Below are 16,290 nucleotides of genomic sequence, written 5' to 3'. Positions count from 1 at the left end.
AGCAATTTCCTTAAGTCTTTAGCAGATTTTTAGGGGCCGGATATTTTCAAATAGTTTGGCCCGGATTATCCGGCCTACTGAATAATCTGTCCAATAATCCTGTCAAAAAACGGGGGGCTATACTGAGAGCAAATCCGCATAGTCCTTAGCCAAAAATTGGAGGCCGGATATTTTGCAATAATCCGGTCCACAATATCCGGCCTGGTGAATTTTCCTGCATCTTCCATTTCAACATAGATTGAATAAATTTCGAGTTCAATGCTCCTGAGCTAAATATAATATGAATATCCTACACCACTTAGCATATAATTAAAAAATCGCTAATGGTGTCATCTAACATACAAAATCATAATGGTAGGAAAATATTCTTTCACCATCCGCGGCGGAAGGTGATGATCTCGTGGCCGTCATTGATCCCCTGCATAGCCCCACGCTGTGCCCCAAATGGGTTGCACTCTATCAGACAGTAGCCCATCGCTTCTGCTCATTTGATGGAAGTCGTTCCGAATTGTCCTCGACGGCTATCGGTTCCCTGCATAGTGCGTACCTGAAATTAATTTTTCTTCAGTTTCTCCATGTTTTAGGTTCCTCCATATTTGGGTTAGGTTTCTTGCTGCGATTTGAATTTTGTACGGGATTTTTCGCCTATTGTAGACGAGCTCAAGCTCAAGTCTGAGCGCCTAGTTTTCTTTTCCGAAGAATCATCGTCATTAGACCGCTTTGACATTGAAGTGTTGATCGAGGATGATATCGAGCAAATGATTGTGGCCCTAACTTGCGGTGAAGGCCGGTGCTCAAGGATAGATAGAAAAAGAAGCGGTTGTCGGCCGTGTTTGCATCCCTTAGAACCGCGCGCTCAACCACAATATGCTCATGCAAGATTATTTCTCCAAGGTACCCACCTATCCAGATCGAATGCGGAAGCTTGTGGAAGCCAAGTCTTGCTTTTTTACTCGCCGGGGAACGCCGTCGGCCTTATTGGGTTTAGAGAGCGTCATAAGATCTCGCCAGCTATGCAAGCGATTACATATGGCATCACGACGGACCATGCCGACAAGTATCTTCGCATTGGCGAATATACGAATATTGAGTATGTGTGGAGGTTCGCGAAGGTCATGATCTAGGTCTTTGGTTGAGAGTATCTCTGAGCTCCAAAAGAAGGGGATACAAAGATACTAATGAAGATCAATGAGGAAAGAGGTTGGCAGAGCATGCTTGCGAGCATTGTCGATATGCATTTGAGGTGAAAAGATAGCTCAAAGGCATGGCACAAACAATAACGCTGAAAGAGTGGTGATCCAACTATTGTGCTTGAGGCTGTCAGTTCGAGGACTTGTGGATTTGACATTATTTTTTTTGGTTTTCCCGGTTCTCTTAATGACATCAATATCACCATAGGTCTTTCGCTAGGCTAGGTAATGGTGATGCTTTGGCTTGCAACTACACCGCCAATGGGCATTAGAACACAATGGACTACTATCTTGTCGACGACATCTATCTTTCATGGTCAACATTTGTGAAGACCTTCCTGACCCTAACAATAAGGAATCAATTTTTTTTTTTTTGCCGCAACCCAAGAGGCCCGCTGAGCTGTCAGTATTTTACAAGCTTGTTTGCTATTGTTCATGGTCCTAGTCATTTTTGGGACAAGAAAATCCTCAACAACATCACAATGACATGTGTGATTCTTGCAAAACATGATCATCCAGGATGAGATGGATTTGAATTTGAAGTTCTTCTGTGATAATGTTCATAGTCATGTTAAGGCAACAAGAAATCCGCATTGTATCAAAGCACTTCTTGAGACACCTGCATATTGAAGACTCTGGCATGCTTACCTAGCATCAACATGATCTCAATGAGCACAACTAACAGTTGCGTTGGCCATTTTATTCATTTTCTTTTATTTTCATTCAAGTGTGATTTGAACCATTATTTGCATTAGGGACCATTCATTATTTGATTAATTATTTAGATTTAAACTATTGATGTAATTTGGATTTTGTTGTGTTATGTGATGTGTAAAACATTCACAATTTAGTTTATATTGCTATCATATTTACATTTTATTATCCTAAATCAGATATATGTGTTGACATGCTGAAAAATTAGTTTTCGATTTTATCATTTCCCTTTGTTGGATCTGTTCGTCCGGAGCCTGTGTGAAACCTTAAAACAGTTTTACCTCGGCCACAATATATGTGTTTTAAAGACCAGCATTTTAAGGTGTCTTCTTTCAAACATATAGGTGAAAAAAAACCTTTCAAACCGGGATACCGCAAAATTCACAGTTCAAGCATGGGCATATCGATAACTGTTCATCTCTCTAGCTTTTGTCCTTGTTTAAAATATCAAATTTTCTGAAAATTGTTTTGCATTTTCTAAATCAGTCTATCTAAAGGAGAAAAATAAAAAAATTGTTTTCTGCTCTCCATTCCATCCCCGTCAAAATCCATCTCTTCCACAGCGATTTTTCCTCTCCACCATACCGTGCTTTTCCTGTTCCTCTCCTCACCTATCTCTGTTCTGATCTCCAAAGTTTCAACCCGACTCAATGCGGCTATAAACTCTCTCGTAGTCTTCCGCCGCTGTACCCTAGAGCCGCCGCCGCAGTGCTGTAGCTTAGCGTCACCGCCGACGCCTCACCACCAACCCATCCGCCTCTCGCGCGCGTCGCCGCCATCGCCGTTCCCACTTCGACATTGGTTCTTGAGGTAGGAGCTTAAGCCATCCAGTGATTATACTTAAACCAACCCAACTAGCCTCCACAAATATTTGCTGCACACCATGTATAGATCCGCCTCCGCCAGAGGTCACCCTCACGATTCGGTTCTACCGACTGCGTGTGTGGTTGTAGGCTTCGATTAGTGCAATTCACCTAATTGAGAGTTTGTCAATCGCTGCCATTCCGTAAGATTCCCCCCCTTTTTTTTGACATCCCTGTGATTGTAGCAGGTTCGTGGAATGGGATCAAAATCTGTGGACGAAGTGCTTGATGCCGCCGCCGCCGGGGTTCACTACTCAGCATTCCGTTTAGAAGAGCTGAACCTCCAAGCCTCTTTGTCCGGGGTAGAACAACCAACCACATCAGGCCTGGAGAATGGGCACCAGGAGCCATTTGTCATTGGTCAGTAGTGCTGATTGCTGCCTGGAAATGGATAAATCTGGACTTATGCATATACCATAGCTTATTTGTCTCCAAATGTGCTGCACCTTGATCTGGTTCCGGATTGCAGGTGTTGCTGGGGGTGCATCTTCAGGTAAAAGTACCGTATGCAAGATGATCATTGATCAGCTGCGTGATCAGCGTGGCGTCGTTGTTGTGACCCAGGTTCGTATTTTACAGCCTGGGTTTTGTTTATGATCGCAGTTTCCTTCCGATGGTACTTACACCACCACTTTTCATTCTATAAAATGCAAATGATGTTATTAATATCTTCTTGTATTTTATTTGTATGTTTCTATGGTATTGAGAATTTCTGATGAAATATATAATTATTATCACAGTTCTTTTTCTTACCTTGTTGCTGATGTCATGCATCACAACTACAAAAAAAACCTTTGCATTTCGTAGTTAATAGAGGTTTAACTGGATGGGACTAGGATTGCTGTAGCACGAAGCAATTTTCTGCATTAAATATAGTTCATATGTTCGTAATCATGTGTAGATCAAACCAATTATGGCTGCAAAGCTATCGTTGGAGCACCAGTTTTATTTTAAAATAAGTTTATGCTATAATTTTTTACTCTAGTACTAGTATGCCACATGGCACCATAATTCAGTATGTTGCTGAAATTTTAGATCTTATTATTCTGTGAATGAGGAACTAGCACACAAAGTCTATCAAAAAATATTATTGGAGCAAAAAAGAGCAAAATTTTATATATTCTCGTCCCTGTCCTTTTCAAAGCACCATGGTGAAAAATACGAGATGTATTGTCTTCTGTGTTGACAGCGATGACCATCAATTAATTAAGACTCTAGGCTTTCATATTTCCAGTTGCTCCTTTGTTACTTGTTTGTACTGGCATTGTTGAGCTTTGCTTGCTACTTTATCGATGCTGTATCTGGAGAATTATTCCTGTTTAAAAATCTTGTACATGGTTACTTGTGATGATCTCATGCAGTCATATTTGTATCCATTTTTATCTGATAACCGTTGTTTCTTGTAATATACAGAACACCTGCTCTTAATGATCTGTACTGTGTGAAACTACAAAAAGTTAGTTTGATTTTATAACATACAAGTTCAAATATTTACCAACCGGCATATCATGCCATATTGCTGGACAACAAAATATACCCCTCGATGCTAAATATCACATTGTCACCATATGCCATTTTCAACCATACAAGCAATAAGACTGCCTATCTGAAATATTGCAGGAGTCTTTTTATTATGGACTATCTGATGAGGAATTGGTCCATGTTCATGATTATAACTTCGACCATCCAGGTAGAGTGCATGCTTTCACTAGAATTTTATGTCTTAGTATGCTTCTTGAGAGATGCAAAACTGATCCTGCCGCCACACTGTGGCTTTTCTCCTAATTTCAGATGCGTTTGATACGGATTTGCTACTCTCTTGTATAGAAAATTTGAAACACGGCAAAGCTGTTGATATTCCTAATTATAGCTTTAAAACATATAAGAGTGCCCCGAGCGAAAGGAAGGTACAACTTTGCTTTTTGTGCTCTATGATTCACCCACCTAGTAAACTGGAGGTTTCCTGGTCCCTAGTTGGATTTACAGCCTCAAGTTTAACTGTTGGATTCCTTGTTCCTAGTTGGGTTTACAGCCTCAAGTTCCTGAATCCAATCCATAACTGTCCTTTGTGCTGGTTATTTTACAGTGTTATGTCTCTTTTAATGATAGCTTCTGCAAAAGTAAAATTATAATCCTAAAATATAGTGCGTGCTGCCAAAATATCTTTCTATAGCATTGCACTGTTATTTGCTTCATGATTCCATCTTGCTATATTTTCTCCAAGAATACCAGTTCACTGCTTACAAAGTATTGAAAACTAACTTTATTTATAATTTATTATTGGTACTATGTTGAGCAACCCTAATTTTATTATTGAATTCCAGGTTGATCCTTCAGATGTTATTATTCTGGTAGGAATTCTAGTTTTCCATGATTCGCGTGTCCGTGATTTGATGAACATGAAGATCTTTGTTGATACAGGTAATATTTTGCCTGGAAAGATATCTTCAGTTACAAGTTTTTTTTTTTTTTAATTCACAGCGGATTTGGGATATTCTCTTGTTAATTTTGATGCGCCGTTGACTGTTCGCATAAAGTTTATTTTAGTCTTGATGGTCTATCTAATCTAAGATAAGAAACATTTTATGGTTCAAGAAAGTTTCTGCTTTTTAGTGTGGTGCAGCCAAACATCTATAACACATTCCTTTCAATTCCTCAATCCAAGGTCCCACTGGCCATGACGAGGCCTCGACACTGCCCCCCCTCCCCCCCCCACCCCCAATCATGAATTTTAAGGGATATTGTTCCAACCTCTTTTCATGTAAATTTCCTTCTTTACAGTGAAGTTAGTATTGTCTCTCAGTAGACCACGACTTAGAAAGAGTTGCTTTGTACCATATACATTGCATTCTGAGAATGTTCCATCTCTGGTTACTGAACTTAATTCTTATTAACTTCCCAGATGCTGATGTGCGATTAACAAGGAGGATCCGTCGTGACACCATTGAGAAGGGCAGAGATATCAAAACTGTATTAGATCAGGTCACAGCCTCAGCTAGTATCTATTTCTTTTTTAGAGAAAAAGCACAAGGCCCTGCTTTTTGATTAAAAAGCAATGATGTCTGTTACAAGAATTCTTGCTGGGGACGTTCAGCTTTTACAGATAGGATAACACAACTCATCGAACATAGACATCTCCACATTCAAATGCTTGCAGCTACAACAACTTAGAGATCATCTATAGCTTGGAAGACAAACAAAACAAGCGAGCACCATAATACGTCCAGATATGTCAGAGAGATCGATTAGCTCATGAGCACATTAGCTCAGAAGCAAACTCCCCAAACTCCAAGCACTCCCAAGCTACTATCTATTTCTTTACCATTAGTTTTGACAAGATTCAGCCTATGTAGAGTTTCTTGTTTCTCATCACCAAAGAAATTCAAATTCACATCCTTTCCCCCCCCCCCAAAAGACAACTTATTATGTACACATGTCCTCTTTTGTTTATGTTGGTAATTTTAACATTGATGTAACTCCCTTTTAACAGTACTCGAAATTCGTTAAGCCTGCCTTTGACGACTTTATCCTCCCAACGAAGAAGTATGCTGATATTATCATCCCACGAGGCGGAGATAACAATGTGGCAATTGACCTAATCGTTCAGCATATTCGCACTAAGCTTGGTCAACACGATCTATGCAAAATACACCCCAATTTGTATGTCATCCAAACTACTTATCAGGTATCTAATGTAAACATAATTATTTTTATATTTTTTTGTAAATGTTAATTGCATATTGTTTAATGTCACATAGTAATTTGAACATAGTCTACAATTTATTTTTTATTTTTATCATGTCAGTATTTATTGATATATGCTGCTTTCTTTCAGATACGAGGCATGCACACAATAATACGAGATGCTGCCACAACAACACATGATTTTATATTTTATGCTGATCGGTTGATTCGATTGGTCAGTATGCACCTGTATTTGACGTTTTTTTTGTAAATATGGTTTCCTGTGGTGGCTTGAACTTCCCTGTTGAAAATAGGTTGTTGAGCATGGTCTTGGTCATCTTCCTTTCCAAGAAAAGCAGGTCATAACTCCGACTGGTAAGTAGTATATCTCATCTGCTTATGTTCTCCTGGATTGAATCTCTAATATCAGTTACATATTTAAATGCATTGGGGATTTCACCTGCTGTTATTTGTGTTAAGTTAATGCATGATTGGATATAGTATCACGTCCTAATATTTTTTCCAGTCAAATTCAAGTTAGATTTTACATTATCTCATCTTCTAGTGTTCCCAATCATAAACATCCTGTATGTACTTCAATATGGCACCTTATCCTGCTTTATCTGTATAATATCGGCTGTACAATGCTTCTGTATTTCTTCTTTCTTCATCGTGCATTTAGTACTGTGCACATGCATCTGCTTGTCTGAGTCATGAAGTTAAAATTCTAAGCATACAGATGGTCAGTTGGAAGTATATGTTTCGTTCTAAAATTCGTTTGGTAACGGTGATGTAGTATTTACGGTGCGGGATATGTACAACCTGTACTGTACGGAGAAGAAGCTGTTTTCAAATGGTGATGTTGTCACAACCATCGGCATTAGGGAGAGTGGGAAGAAGTCCCTGACTTGTTTTTAAGTACCAAGTCTGAATAACAACAACAACAACAACAACAACAAAGCCTTTATTCCCAAACAAGTTAGGGTAGGCTAGAGGTGAAACCCATAAGATCTCGTAACCAACTCATGATTCTGGCACATGGATAGCAAGCTTCCACGCGGCTCTTTCCATGGCTAGTTCTTTGGTGATACTCCAGTCCTTCAGATCTCTCTTTACGGACTCCTCCCATGTCAAGTGTGATCTACCCCGTCCTCTCTTGATATTATCAGCACGCTTTAGCCGTCCACTAAGCACTGCGCTGAATATACCAAAACCATCTTAGACGATGTTGGACAAGCTTCTGTGCAATCGGTGCTACCCCAACTCTGAATAATCACCATAAGACTATGGTGTTTCGGCGTGTCGTCGCATGAGATGAGACCGAAGGTAAATATATTTGACTGTTAAAAACAATTCTGAGAGCAATATGTCGGCAGAAGCCAAAGGCTATAATCACGGATGCGGGCACCATATATGTTCATGGCACGTTGAAAAAATATGCAGAAACACCTAAGTCACAAGCCATTAGAAGCTCTGGTCTCTTTTATATTACACCAACTCGTATGCCACCTTTGAGGAAAGATGACGCGCGTTTGTTAGAAAATGGCAGTATGATAAAACCAAAACTTGGCTGAAGATGATGTATAAGAAGAGACTATGATCCGCCCCATATTTCTCATGGATTTTTGCTTGGTATGCGAACTAACTAGAGGAGTGAAAGTTTGAACTCGTGCCTTCATCTTCACCTTGACAGAGAAATGACCTTAGCTGATATGAGTGTGCACTACGAGAATGCCATTGCCTGTCTTCCTGAGAACGAGGTGCGAGATGACTGCACAGCTTCACCGACTTTATCGGTGCCAGTTACTAACTCCAAGGAAATCGAGGTTTTTGTTGTAAGATATAGAAGTTTGCCAGAGTGAAGGCGTGGGAACTAGCTAGCTCAATTTCCTTGGAGTTAGTACTGGCACTGGGTTTTTTTTTCGACAAAGAGTAAGTGCCTCTTCAGCCAAGTTTTGGTTTTATTAGATTGACATTTTCTAACAAACGCTTGCCACTCTCCTCAAAGGGGGCCTACGAGGTGGTGTAATATAAAAGAGACCGGAACTTGCTCAATGATTTGTGACTTAGTGTTTCTGCATATTATTTTCAATGTGCCATGGACGTATATGGTGCCGCACATCTGTAAAGACTTTGCGACTAGTTCTGACTATCGCAGCGTCCACATACATGATTATAGCATTTGGCTTCTGCCGACCCATTGCTCTTAGGAATGTTATTAGCAGCAAAACATATGTACCTTCGGTATCGTCTGATATGATGACACCCAAATACCGTAGTCCTAAGGTGATTGTTAAGACTGACAGAAAAAAATGAATGACATAACATACGGATTCATCTTGTATGTGTTGTCAAACACCACCACGGCACCACCTCACCATAGTCTTGACGTGACCGAGAATCACTCCAGAACATCCTTTTCAGACGGCCTTTATCATCAACTTGGTACTTAAAAAAGAAGTCATTGTCCTTCCCACTCTCCATAATGCAGCAGGCATAGGTTATACATATCCCGCCTCGTAAATCCTACATAGTGATGAAGGTATCCATAATCATGTGTTTTCTAATCTTTGCGGCTCCCATTGCTAAGATCTAAGCTCGCTGAATATCTTTGATCTTTCCATGAGACCAAAGAAATGGGACTTCGTCCGGTCTAGCTAAGATATGACAATGATAGTCGTCAAAACATCCAATAAACCAAACCCCACGGGATCTATCACGCTCACGGTCAGATGCGCTTTGCAGTTGCAGTGAGACTTATCTCTAAGCCTAGGTCAAAAACATGTTTTGACGTTTCCCTTCTCTGTAAGGGACGAACTGGCTCAAACGTACTTCTCCTGAAAGACTTTGCCACGCTTCACCCTCTCATTTCTAACGATGAAGCCATGATCTTTAGCATAGTTGTTGTAGAAAACGAAATTAGCTGCTTCAGAAACAAATGTCATTTTTTTTCTTCCCGTATGTATCCTGCTTATCTTCAGGATGCCCAATATCATTGCCAGATTCCACCTTATATTCTCATTCTGAGCATATAATGTCACCTACACATTCAAAACAAGGCCATGTAAACTATAATTTCATTGCTTGTCATACAAAAAGAATCAGAGACATAGCTCACTCTTGTTTACTGAGTACGATTCCCCAAATCTGGTGCATCTTCAGCATGAGCGGTGTCCATGTCTGATTCACCTAAGAGTCATACACATTATGGCCGACTATTGGCAGAACAATTAAATACAAAGCCATATTTAATTATCATTTCATCATTGCATTCATTGCTTGTCATATAAAAATTGAACTCTACATACCTCACTAATGTCTTCCGTGTCCGATTCGTTAGGATCGCTCTGCGCATTATCAACACCGAAGGCCATCTACATGATTTAAAAACAACTATATATGAATTGCAATATTGTTGGTTGTCATAAAGAAAATTCAACATCATAACCTGGCTCACGTTATCATCGTCGGCTTTGTTCCCACCGAAAGGACCGTCCTTGGGAGGTACATATTCACAGACTGACCTATCCCCATGCTTCCAACTGGAGTCATCATTGTCCGCAAATCTGTTATCTTGCTCAATCCATCTGGACCTAGAGTCTAGCATCTCGAACACTACCTTAAGACTTCACGGATAAGGCATGTTAGATGGCCCGGATGATCAATAATCAAGGGTAACGCCGTGCCGCACCACCTTGTACAAACGACCGCCCGAAAGAACCATCACATGCGACGATGATCAGATCGTGCAAAGAACTGCCGCCAGCGACCGTGAGCGGCTAAAAGGGGCACGTTGAGCAGGCCGAGCTAGCGAAGGGGATTGGATCATGGCCGCATGTGGAGCTGCTACTTGGCCACCGAAGCCATCGACGATCGGGTATGAAAACCCTAACGAGGAAGAGACCAAGCGGGCGACGTGGATCAGATCGATTGTGGCCGATCTGGAGCGGTGGCATGATCACCGAGGATCGCGAAGAGCACCCAGAGTGGAATCGATCCGTGCCGTTGGACTAGCTGGCAACAACGACGACTCAAACACCAACGTGGCCGAGGGAGGTGGGTACGTGGAGTATACCTACCTCTACCAAGTATACCGATACAAGGGTATACAGGACTTGGATGTGGGCTTCGGTGGGCTAAAGGGAAAAAAACTACCGGGGCAAGCTTAGCCCTTCGAGTTTTTATTTGATGAAACCCACTATATTACGACCTGAGAATAACAATGATCTAATGCACATAATATTATCCTATAAACTAGGTAACTAGGTCAGTGTTGAGTTTTTATTTAACCTGCAAACGATTCAAGATTTTTCACTAATAATTTCCTATATTTATTTCGGATTGCTTGTTTGCTTGCTTAAAGTTCCATGGTTTACTATGATAGGGAAACAACTGCATGGTTGTTGCAAACAACCAGAGTCATTGTTTGCCCTGGTAGGGGCAGCAATTTATCTACCACCATAGTTCTATTCATTGTAATAAGCCTTTTCACCGTAGTTATATGCACTTCTTCTCGTGCCAGTAATTTAGAATTTGTCCTTACTTATGCTTGCAGGATCAGTTTACACTGGTGTGGAGTTCTCTAAAAGGTTGTGTGGTATCTCAGTGATAAGGAGGTAAGAACTCCAAAATATTTGATCTTGGACTTTTGAGATTCTGATTGGTTGAATTCCTTTGTGCCATGCTATGGTGTATGCCTGTAGTAGCATTGCTTGTATGCTTGAGATTTGGGAGATCCTACAGGTGCCACAATAGTAGTTTACATGTGCTCCACACCAGAAAGTGCTGGGATTTTTGTTTAAGTCTCCTTTAGCTTTGCTATGTGGGCAACCTTCCTATAGATATAATGGTTGTCTAGTAACTAGTGAACACTTCAAATTAATAATACTTCCTTGAATATAAGTGAATAGTCATATTAATGATTTGATTCAATTGTTTTCCAGTGGCGAAAGTATGGAGAATGCACTGCGGGCATGCTGTAAAGGTATAAAGATCGGGAAGATTCTTATTCATAGGGAGGGAGATAATGGGCAACAGGTATGGTTTCATCCACTTTCTAATTTTGCAGTAGGCGTTAGGGTTAGTTTAACTACTAAGCTCTTCATTTTCGTTGCAGCTCATCTATCACAATTTGCCGAAAGATATTGCAAACAGACATGTTCTGTTGTTAGATCCCATACTGGGAACAGGTCTGTTATTGATTCTTACATTTTTATGCACTCCTGTACTTTCATGCAAATGTGATTATAATCTCTCTCATCTCTTTTGTTGGCGTAAAAACATTGTACCAATAAGCTAATGTAGCTGTTCTACAAGTTCGTGTTTATGACCCATCGATATCCCCATTACCAATTCATATACATATACCGTGTTCTCAATGTAGTTTGCCCGTGCAGTGTACACCGTGTATGTACTCATATTGACTTACTGGGTCTTTCAAGATTTAAAATATTGACTTACTGAGTCAGCTCCACCACAATGATGTGATTCGTGTTCGATCGAGGCAAGGATCCAGGGACCTTCTACAAAGCCTGGTGGGCTACGATCAAGGATGACATAATTTCGGTCTTCAAAACAATTCACCTTGGTCGCACACATGGATTTTCCAAGTTGAACAAAGCCCTTGTCACCCTCCTACCTAAGAAACAAGACGCAAACACTGTCCTTGATTTTAGACCAATCAGCTTGGTCCATAGCATTGCCAACCCTGTTGCCAAAACCATGTCGCTCAGACTCGCTCCTCTGTTGCCAACCCTGATATCTCCTAACCAGTCTATCTTCATCAAGGGGCGTGCAATCCATGACAACTTTATGATGGTTCAGCAGCTGGCTGCTTTCCATGCCGCCAATTCGCCAACTGTTCTCCTGAAACTTGACATTGCACGCGCTTTCGACACGGTATCCTGGCCTTTTCTCTTTGAGCTGATGCAATACCTTGGCTTTGGGCACGCTTGGATCAACCTTGTCTGCCTCCCGCTATATTCTGAATCCACTATGGTTCTTGTCAACAGCAGGCCAGGTGATGAGATCTACCAGACTACCACCATTGTGGCGTCACACAAGGTGACCCCATTGCTCCAATGCTATTTGTTCTGGTCATGGAAGTCTTCCATCGTCTTGTCGACATTGCAGCATGTCTTGGTCTGCTCACCAATCTCCAGGGCTCCAAAGGAGCATGTCGCACCTCTCTATGCTGACGACACGGTTGTTTTTCTGAAGCCAGCTCAGCAAGATTGTGAGACCATTCGTGAATTGCTGCGGCTCTTCGGTGAAACGACAGGTTTGCACACCAACATTCTGAATAGCTCTGCCACGCCGATCAGATGCAGCGACCAAGATCGTGACCTTATCACCCAATGCCTGCACTGCCCAATAAAGGACTTCCCAATCCCATACCTAGGCGTTCCCTTGTCCATCTGGCGACTCAAAGCTGACGACTTGCAGCCATTGACCGGCAAGTTGCATAATCAGCTCTCAGGTCGGCGAGCTGGCTTCCTCTCCAAGGGTGACAAACTGGTTTTAGTCAAGTCTGTCCTTGCTGCTACCCCAATACACACCATGCTAGCCACTGACATGCCCAAGGCTATCAAAGAGGCAATTATCAAATGTCTACGATCCTTTTTCTGGGCAGATGGTCGCGATGATAATGGTGGAAACTGCACAGTGGCATGGTCTGGGCCTCAGCGTCCTTGACCTGAAACACATGAGCTGGGCCTTGCATGCCAGATGGTCCTGGCGGTCGTGTCGACTCCTCCAAACCCTGGGCTGATTTCCCTGTGAAAGTCAATCGGCGCATTCCTGCTCTCGTGCACGCAGCAACCAAAGTAGTCCTGGGAAATGGCACCAAGATCTTCTTCTGGACTGACAAATGGATCGCCGGTCAGAGCATCGCCGAGCTCGCGTCTGATTCTTTGCAGCTGTGAGACCCCGAACCATAAAGCAAAGAATGTTCGGGGCGAAGCAAGCGATATAGATGAGGAAGCGCCTGCTCTGCTTGGAAACAGTTGGATCCGAGACATTTCTGTTACCCTTTCTATTGCTGGGATCAACTAATTCCTGCACCTGGCTGAAATCGTCGAGGCACAGCAGCTAGACCAAAATTATGAAGATGTGATAACCTGGAGCCTCTCCCCTTCAGGTGACTACACATCCAAATCTGCTTACTCTGCACTCTTTGAAGGATCACCTACGTCGCCATATCACATTGCAATTTGGAAATTTTGGGCCCCGCTCAAATGCAAAATCTTTGTTTGGTTTGCCACCCTTGATCGGTGCTAGACTGCCCAGCTTAGAATGCGTCACGGCCTCGTCAACGATGGCACATGCGCCGGAGTCTGAAACCATTGCCCATCTGCTCACTCAATGCTCGTTTGCACAGTAGATTTGGCATGCCGCCCTTGGACAACTAAGCCTGCAAGGCTACTTGCAAAGGACTGACGAGGAGTTCACCTCATGGTTTGAAACAGCAGCATCCAATGCTCAACCTGCAGTTCAAAAAGGAGCCAGATTAGTCATCATCCTGACCCTATGGAGACTGGAAAGCTCGCAGTGATATAGTTTTCAGAGAAGCTACCCCTAATTGTCGAGAACTTGTGCTCTCAATTCTTGAAGAGGCCAAACTCTGGTTACTTGCTGGTGCTAAGGCTCTGCGCCAACTGCCCTTACACACGCAGTGAGGCCTCCCGATGCTGCCTACTGTGAGAGAGTTGGCCGGCAAAGTCGGTCATGTGCAGCTTCAGTTTTAGGTTCTCTGTTTTTCTTCCTCTTTCTTTCTTTCCTTTTTGAACCTTCTGTTTTCTTTTGGTAGCCTTGCTACATTCCTGTATGCTCCCGTCTTCTGGACGGTTTTCTTCTAATATACTAAGATACATGCTTAGGCGTGTGTTTGAGATTCTTTTTTATATATTAAAGAAAATGTTTTTCCAGAAGGCACTCCTTTTGAACTGTTGGATATTCATCTCACATTATCATATCCTTCCATTTCATCATCATCTTCAGGAAATTCAGCTGTTCAAGCTATATCCCTGCTCTTGAAGAAGGGTGTCCAGGAAGCAAATATTATCTTCCTTAATCTTATATCAGTAAGTCTTCTGGAGTGTTGGGTATTTGCCATCTTTGAATTTTTCATGTAGATTTTTGTGCCTCTATAATAAGACTCTCATTTTGTTGTTATAGGATCATGGTTCACCAGAACTTATTCTGATCTTGCTATGTTCTAATTGTATTTCGTCCATTTCGAATCTCTAACGTGAATCTAGTCACTTAAGTATTTCTCACCATTGTTGTTCGTGACTGTCATATTGAGTTGGTGTACCTCTACAGTTAGCATGTGGTCTGCAGGTAGTTGAAAACCAATTAACTATTCACTAAAACTTTTTGCTATTGTTCCAGGCTCCCCAAGGGGTACACGTAGTCAGCAAGAAATTTCCGAGACTCAAGATTGTGACATCAGAAATTGAGTTTGGTCTAAATGACGATTTCCGCGTCGTCCCTGGGATGGGTGAGTTTGGAGACAGGTACTTTGGAACAGATGATTATGAGTCATCGACACCATTCTTCTGCGATGACAAAAATCGCGTGAGGTAAGCTGTTGTATTTCTATAGAGACCTAATGGGCTCTTCTATCCAACCTATTCTACTTTAGCACTTAGCCAGTCTTGCAAGAAGTTAACCCTAGAAAAGAAGTTGATCGCCTCTCGCTTTCAATACCGTGCAGGCTTTTGTGAACGTTTGCCCAGACACACCAAGCCTTGGCTGTGGCATCATCACCATTTTTCTCCTGCGAATTTACCTTGTAAACTCTCAGATCCCACATATTGATGTATTCCTTGTCAGAAAAATGTACCATGGAACTTTACAAACAGAACATGTCTCACAGCATAATTGGAGCAAATCCTTTTTTTTGTGTGCGAGTAAAGTACTCCCGAATTTTCTTGGATTTTCTAGAAGCATCTTTGCTTTATAGAAGAGAAACTGCTATACAATGGCTACATGGAGCAGCAGGCTCTGACGCTCAATAAGCAACGCTAAAGCTAAATGCTGAAAAACAAGTGTAAAGATAAGCGAAAGCAACTACCAGCAATCTAGCTGTTAGTTTTGTAGAGTGTCTTGTACTTGTATCAAGTTTTGGCTTTGAAAGACTCAAAGGTTGGAAAGAGAAATTTTTGTTCATGGGAGAAAAGGAGATCCTCTTGAAAGCAATTATACAATCAATCTCAGTTTTTGCTATGGGTGTTTTCAAAATACCAAAAGGCTTATGCAAGGAGATAAATGATGCCATGTCAGGTTTCAGAAGAGAATCAACTGGTTTTTTTGGTGGAAAATGTGTATACCTAAGGACATGGGGGGCATGGGCTTCCGTGATCTTCATGCTTTTAACCTGGCTATGTTATCAAAACAGGTGTGGCGGTTGATAAATAGACCAGATTCTTTATGTGCCCAAATTCTGAAAGCAAAGTACTACCCAGATGGGAATACTATGAAGGCAGGCCCTAAGAAAGGTTCATCGTTCACATGGCAGAGTATCATTGCAGGTCTCCATACTTTCAAAAGAGACCATATTTGGAAAGTGGAGGATGGTTCTGAGATTAATATCTGGGGGACCATTGGGGCCCGAGTAGCTTTACACGGAAAGTTCTAACAGCCAGGGGACAATGCTTACTCCAAAAGGTTAATGAGTTGATCGATCTAGCAACAAATACATGGGATGAAGTGTTGATTAGAGACAATTTCATTCCAATTGATGCAGAGGGAATCCTAAAAATTCCTCTGAGCGAACATATGCAGGAGGATTTTGTTGCGTGGCATAAAACAAAAATATACTCTTTCTCAGTTCGTTC

The 16,290-nt window shown here is 41.7% G+C and overlaps 1 protein-coding gene across 3 annotated transcripts; it reads left to right on the top strand.

The window, feature by feature from the left end:
• The first annotated feature begins 2,464 nt into the window (after window positions 1-2,464).
• LOC127344903 (uridine kinase-like protein 3) lies at window positions 2,465-15,354 on the top strand. 3 transcript variants are annotated; one of them, XM_051371256.1, is made up of 16 exons: window positions 2,468-2,714; window positions 2,956-3,127; window positions 3,237-3,331; window positions 4,388-4,457; window positions 4,559-4,674; window positions 5,092-5,188; window positions 5,670-5,749; window positions 6,258-6,452; window positions 6,603-6,686; window positions 6,766-6,826; window positions 11,007-11,067; window positions 11,395-11,488; window positions 11,568-11,640; window positions 14,450-14,532; window positions 14,843-15,033; window positions 15,168-15,354. In XM_051371256.1, the coding sequence occupies exons 2-16, from the start codon at window positions 2,965-2,967 to the stop codon at window positions 15,175-15,177; spliced, it is 1,473 nt and encodes a 490-aa protein (XP_051227216.1). In that variant the 5' UTR covers window positions 2,468-2,714; window positions 2,956-2,964; the 3' UTR covers window positions 15,178-15,354. The 3 variants fall into 3 exon arrangements, with proteins under 3 accessions (XP_071678008.1, XP_051227216.1, XP_051227217.1); XM_051371257.1 differs by having other exon boundaries at window positions 2,953-3,127; XM_071821907.1 differs by lacking the exons at window positions 14,450-14,532; window positions 14,843-15,033; window positions 15,168-15,354 and adding an exon at window positions 11,848-14,345 and having other exon boundaries at window positions 2,465-2,714.
• Window positions 15,355-16,290: the final 936 nt, after the last annotated feature.

Source organism: Lolium perenne, chromosome 6 (genome assembly GCF_019359855.2).
Source record: "Lolium perenne isolate Kyuss_39 chromosome 6, Kyuss_2.0, whole genome shotgun sequence".
Classification (NCBI taxonomy): domain Eukaryota; kingdom Viridiplantae; phylum Streptophyta; class Magnoliopsida; order Poales; family Poaceae; genus Lolium; species Lolium perenne.
This window is presented reverse-complemented; position numbering and strand designations above follow the sequence as displayed.

Coding starts and splice junctions, on each gene's coding strand:
- LOC127344903 (XM_051371256.1), top strand. CDS start 2,965: ATGGGATCAAAATCTGTGGACGAAGTGCTTGATGCCGCCGCCGCCGGG. Junction 3,128..3,236: donor CCAGGAGCCATTTGTCATTG/GTCAGTAGTGCT, acceptor TCCGGATTGCAG/GTGTTGCTGGGGGTGCATCT. Junction 4,675..5,091: donor GTGCCCCGAGCGAAAGGAAG/GTACAACTTTGC, acceptor ATTGAATTCCAG/GTTGATCCTTCAGATGTTAT.